General features: G+C 38.3%; 1 protein-coding gene across 1 annotated transcript in view; it reads right to left on the bottom strand.

Annotated features, from left to right (window-relative positions):
- Positions 1 to 6,590, bottom strand: part of PAPSS1 (3'-phosphoadenosine 5'-phosphosulfate synthase 1) — an 84,124-nt gene that overhangs the window by 37,482 nt on the left and 40,052 nt on the right. The window contains exon 10 of the mRNA XM_011361466.2: positions 934 to 1,202. Coding sequence (XP_011359768.1) covers positions 934 to 1,202 — 269 coding nt within the window. The remainder of the gene's footprint in view (positions 1 to 933; positions 1,203 to 6,590) is intronic.

The following is a 6,590-nucleotide window of genomic DNA, read 5'->3' as shown; positions in this document are numbered from 1 at the left end:
AGAGTACATACAACTAAATTATTTAATCCTTTCTAAAAGGATTTGCCTCCTAGATAAATTTGACTAAGTAAATTCATCTCCCTTCAAAGTGGGGATGAAAAAGAATACATTAATAATGTGCCATTTATTCTTTATCTTAAACTCATCAAGAAGCTGGCTAGAATTTCCCACACCCTGTGTTTTAGGTCATTCACTGATTTAGTCATTCATTCAACAAACATTTTTTGAAAGCTTACTCTGCCTTGAAGCAAAACCTAATTAGGTCTACTTTATATATGGTTATAAAAAGATCTCAAAATATCCCTTTTCCTTCTGACCCCTAAGTAGAACTCCAGAAGCCTCCCCAACCCAACATCAAGAAGCAATTTTACTTCCTGAGTCTATTAAACTCCAGTCCTTCACAAAAACAAATGAAAAATGTCTCCTGAATGCTCTTTTCTTTTTTTAAGATACCACACTTTTCTTCCTACAAAAATCCCTTTGGCCTTTCCAAAATTCAGAAGAAGGAAAAATCAGACTAGGTCTGTCCCCTGGGAAGAATAACTTAGGACTTGGTTAAAGGGATAAGACAGATGTTGTCAGAGCTGTGTCTGTAGCATGGCCAGAAGTTAAAAAGAGGCACCTGTGTCACACCTTCCCGAGCTCGCCAAGCCCTCTGTGTGCAGAGAACTTTCTCCACAATTGGGACCAAGCACTGCAATAAGAGCAGCAAGAGAAGCATGCCCCCGCCTGCCCTTTCCCAGGAAGGCTACCTCTGGGGGGCCACCCCTAGGGAACATCCCTGACAGAGCAGGAGAGTACTCCAGGCACTCCTAATGTTTGCAAGACCTACAGAGCAGAGAAAAATCAATAGACAAGTCTGTGGCTAACACCAGCTGTGTTAATAAGAGTGGTTTCAACAGTGCTGCAGTGAAAATCTGGAAAGCAGTCTACCTCTGTCGGTCCAGCATACATCATGGGTGATGGGAAGATGGCCACCACTGTTGTTTCGGGATTCAGGACGCCTTCCTCCAGCACTGCGGCATGCTGCTTCATACGCCACATTAGAGGAACGTCATCATCCTTTGTCCAGCCACCAAGAGGGTGAAGAAGAAGGACAGGGCGCCGGTAGCCCCTCTCTAGAAGTTGCTTATGGGTGTCCTGCATTAACAGAGCATGTCCATTGTGCACTGGGTTACGTAATTGAAATGCAAAGACAGCATCTGAAAAGAGAGAATTTCTAGTTAAGAGAAGCATGTTTCCAACAGATTACCTTGCAAAGATAAACAATTCTTAAAGCTCGAAGTTTAGGACGAAGGAGACATATGTTCTCAGAATCAAAAACTGGTGAAAAACATGTACTACTTTGACCATTCAGGCCAAGGCAACATGAGCTGGGGATGTGTAACATAGCAGTGATGGGTTTATAACAATTACTTTCTGCATTCGTGGGAAACCTGAGAATAACAAGCAGATCTTCTGGGCATAACATCCTGGTTCGGCTGCTTACATGGATATAAATTCTTGGTCAATCCTTCCATGGGACCTAAGACACTTCTTTACTAAAAGAAGACAATACGATAGAGAAATCTGTAGTTCAAAAAGTTTACCTACTATCCAAATATGCTCATTTACACTGATTACTTTGCTTGACTGTTACCCTGTTATTCTGTGATGCCGGGTCAAGATTCTGGATTACAGTTTAGCAACACCAATATCCCTTACAAGGGCCACCATTTCTCAAAACGATGAAAACTGCTAGATTAATTAACTGCTAGATTAGGCTGGTTAACTCTGTATCGCCAGCTTACAACCCTAACTTCATTCCTACTTGGGGCTTGCTGTTTATTAGACCTTTCTTAGAAGACATGGCTATTTGGGGTCATAGAGCAATTTCACAGAACAGAGCGAAAATCCAGACAGGGGACCTCTGTATTATATTGCCTTTACAACATCTGGTACAGCACCATGCCATGTTGACCCAAAGTAAACATCTCCCCCACCCCCTTAATAATATGAAGCCAAATAGTACGTCTTCTCCAGTCTGTTAATTCTGACCCTCTTCTACTCCATGACAGAAGACCCAGGAGGAAAGCTGCAGCACCCTATTTGAAAAGGATTTTTTAGTTTTTTGGCCACATTCTGTGATATTCCAAGATTTATAGCATTATCATTATGCTTTGAAGTTCCTCAAGTCACCTCATTATACATGAACAAGAAATCGCTGATATGACATAATGTACAAAGAAAAAGAAAGTCTTGATATAAAAATATGAACGCTTAAAAGTATTCTGCTTTCAGGAGATGGGAGGAGGGAGTCAGACCTGAAAGTTTTTCTATCCTTCTGAATTCACTTCAAATTTTGTTTTACATATATTCAAGCAAGATTCCAAAGATAACAAGATTCCAAAACATCCCGTTTGATCATCAAATAGAACTCCAGAATTCCCCTCCACCAACTAAGATTAAGAAGCAATGTTACTACCTGACTCTATTATACTCCATTTCTTCAAAAAAGGAACAGATGAAGAATGTCTCCTGAATATATGAGTACTAATTCCTCCATTTAGGGGACTAATGCCTGAATTTAATCTACCATACTGATTCTGGCCTAAATTTCATCACTTGGTTTAGTTTTCTTGCCTCTCTCTTCAACGCATGCTATGCTTTCTTTATAAACAGGCTTGAATCACAGCAGAGACACTTACTAAGCATTAATGAATCCTACTCCTGGGCTGATGTGAGTTGCTGCCATGATGAGAAGGTCAGGGGTGGGGAGAAGTGGGGTGGTTCAGGCTTACACCATGGGGACAAAAGAGGATGCTGGCCCAACACAAGCCTGCAGCACCAAGGCCAAGGAGACACCTGTGTGGTTCAGGCCAAAAGGGGCCATGAAGACAGCCTGTTTGATGCGGAGACTGTTTACAACAGGGAGGTAGATATTAAGGATAATGGCAGCCCGAATTCTCACTGTAAGAGTAGGAAGGCATAAACACAGAAAAGAGAAAGGCTAAAACAGACTATGTGGTGTTGAATTAGGATTGACAGTAGTGTGACCTCATGGTTTTCAGCTATTTTGAGTCTACATATATATGTTCAAACGTACATTTCTTAGTGCTGGTCCTACAAGGAGCAACTACATGGTGGCCATAAGCAAAACTAAAGTCCAAATTTTGCATTCTAAAAACCATTCCCCATATAAGTAAACCAGGGCTCCTTGGCAAAGAAGTTGACTCTAGGGCTTGGGCAATGAAAAAACTGTAAGTTTTCATTTCATGTCACTGTCGATAGGTTCTGCAACATTAAGTGAAATGATGTATCAGGAAACCAATTTTACCACAGGCTAATTGATAGAAATGAGAGTTAAGGTCCTACGGCATCTCATCATTATAACACAACGATGTTGAACAAAATGTTATTCAAAGATCTACACAACATGAACTGGAACATCTTTTGTGTCATAAAGAAAAGAAGTATTCAAAGAATGATGGAGACATGTCTGAAGGATACAGCAACCAGTCTGGCAAACTCAGGAGAAGCTAAACATCACAGTAAATAACAGTAGTGGATTGCAACCCACTGAGTAAAATAGGAATCTGTGAGTCCATAAAAAAATTAAATAAATGAATAAACCAGTGGAGGAAAAATGGAAATTCTACCTTATGGTAGAAGGTTAACTAATAAATGAAGAAGAAATGAAGGAACTGGAAAATCACCATTTGGCAGAATTTGCAGTGTGCTAAAACTAGCAGGCAAAAGTCTGACGATGATGGAATATTTATGATCTAAAATCTCTCCCCCAAAATTCTTGTTAGTAAACCAAAATAACTAGTTGACTTTACAGCAGAAAAACCTGGTAAACACAATCTTAAGTGATAAAAGTTACCTTAAAATAAGTTAACATCATCTGTAATAAGACAAATCAAAACTGTGAGCCACCAAATATGATATACTGAAAATTCAGCATTGCTTCCTACACTATTCTTCATCAAAAATGTGTCAGCTGAATCTAATCGTGAGGAAACAGCAGATAAACTCGACTGAGAGACAGTCAACAAAATAGATGACTTGTAAAAGACACAAGAAGAGTAAGTGACTGTTTCAGACTGAAGGAGAATGACAGCCTGAACCACAAAGGAGAAGTGGCAAAGAGAAGACTTTATTTTTGTTGCTGGTTTCTCTGTAAAGGATATTATTAGAACAATGGCATGATTTGAATGGAGTACACAGATTAATAGTACTACATCAGTGTTATTTTCCTGAGTTTGAGGAGCATATTGCAGTTAGATAGGAGATTGTCCTTATTTTTAGGAAATACTAAAGGGTAATGAGTCATCGTGTCTTTGACTTTCAAATAGACTGAGAAAGCACATTATGTTCATAATTATGGAATCTAGGTAAAGACCATACGGGATTTCTTGGGTCTATTCTAATAATTTTTCTGGAAATTTAAAATTATTTCAAAATAAAAAGTTAAAAAACAAAGTAAATTATGATAAGAGACATATGAACCAATTACAATGTATGGAACTTATTTAGATCCTGATTCAAACTGTAAAAAAAAAATGTGACTACTATGAAATTAGTAGAAATTTGAACACTGACTGGTTAATAATATTAAGAAACTATTATTATGATGTAAGTGCAAAAGTGGTAGGTATCATGGTTGTGCTTTTTAAAATCTTTACCTTTAAGAAACATGTACTGAAATATTTAGATGAAAGACATGGAGTCTGAGATTGGCTTCAAAATAACAAGCAGGTGGGATGGGGTACAAATGAAACAAGCTAAGAGTTGACAACGACTGCCTCTGGCTTAGCGGTGCATAGGGATTCATTATACTATTATCTCTACTTATACATATAAGTAGATGTTTGAAATTTTTCCTAATAACAAATTTTAAAAGAGAAGAGAGATGCACGGTACTAGAAGCAGCATTGCTTTGGAATAGGATATTTATGGGTTCAAATCACAGAAAGGACTACCAGTTGTTAGCCATCAACTGTGGCCTTTAAGGATTGACTTTCACTTTCTACATCTTTAAAATGCGGATGATACGAAGGTTATTACTATGAAGATAAAATAACATAAAGTACCCAGCATGGTGAGACACACACTGCGGTTACTCAATAAATCAGTTTCATAAGACGATTCATTCTTTCAAAAAAATCTAAAAATTCATGGCAATAAATTGAACTCACTGTTCCACTGGTCGCTTAAAGTCCACTCCAGTACAAACTACTCTCCCAGCGAGTGTTTCTAAGATGAGGCATGTTAGTGCTGTGCTGGAGGATACACAGCCTGTGTCCTCTGTTTTATCAGGAACAGGCACCTATCTTTGAATACGACCTCTGGTTAATACATCTCAGGTGTATGATGACTACATTCCTAGACTTCAATCAGGTCAAATCTGATTCTGTAAAATCGCCATTTAGCAAGATTATTTATATGACAGGATATGCAAAAGGAAACATAAAAAATAAATTCTGTCTCAAATACACATATTTGACAGACTCTAATAATTTATCTACCCAGGCTTTCTTTCCAAGAAGAATTAATCTCGCTCCACACTGGACATTTAACAGATAAAGTTAAGATGGATGACTTATTAAAAGTTCACATTAGAAACATATAAAGGATTTCACTGCCAAAATTTCTTCCAGGTAGACTTCTTCCCTTACTATCAGTTCCACTCAAAAATCCAATGACCATTTGATCTGTCTGCCCATTTTTCCTTGCCAACAGAACCAGATCTTTCTTAAACTTTAGTATTCTCAATCCTTTATAACTATTTATCAATGAGTTACACAAATGGCTTTAACTGTCTGTAGTTCCAGGCTGTATTTTCATCCCTGCCATCTGGTTTCTTCACTAGAGAACTTCCGCGGATGAACAATGTAACAGGAGTACCTGATCCAATGGAAGCTACATTCCCAGGGTATTCACCCAACTAACATAACCCAGATGCATCACTATTAAATTTTCCTCTGTCAATTTTCCATCCAGAAAAAAAGAATAATAGACCGCAATGGGCCTGGGGCCATTGATACTTACAACTTTCATTAATTTCATTAATGTCTCACATTCTCATCCCTATTTCCGAAAGGACAGTGATTTCCTCCATTGTCACACCATAATCAGTGTAAAATAGTTGCCTTTTCACTTGTAATTCCTTTATGGCTTAGTTCAAGGCTGCTTTACCTAAGATTATGGTTTCAACTGTTTGAAATGGGAGATGATTTACAAGATGACTGAGATTTAGTATCAATATTTATGACTTCCATTTCTTTCTAGCCCTCTGTACCCCTGTTCCTGGGAAAGAACAAGGTATTCTATCATCTTGACTTATAGAACGTATACTACAAAGCTGCTGACACCCAGCATAAAAGCAAACGTGTTCCTTAAAGAGCCAGAGTGAATATTTTAGGCTTTGCAGGCTATGGGGTTCCTGCAGCAACTCAGCCCGCTGTTAGTAGTACAAAAAGAGCCACAGACAATGCCTAAACAAGTGAATGTGGCTATTTTCCAATAAAACTTAATTTACAAAAATGCAGTAGGCCAGATTCTGCCTACAGGCTGTAGTTTACCAGCCTCTGAAAGACAAGCGAAAT

Source organism: Pteropus vampyrus, unplaced genomic scaffold (assembly GCF_000151845.1).
Source record: "Pteropus vampyrus isolate Shadow unplaced genomic scaffold, Pvam_2.0 Scaffold67, whole genome shotgun sequence".
NCBI lineage: Eukaryota > Metazoa > Chordata > Mammalia > Chiroptera > Pteropodidae > Pteropus > Pteropus vampyrus.
This window is presented reverse-complemented; position numbering and strand designations above follow the sequence as displayed.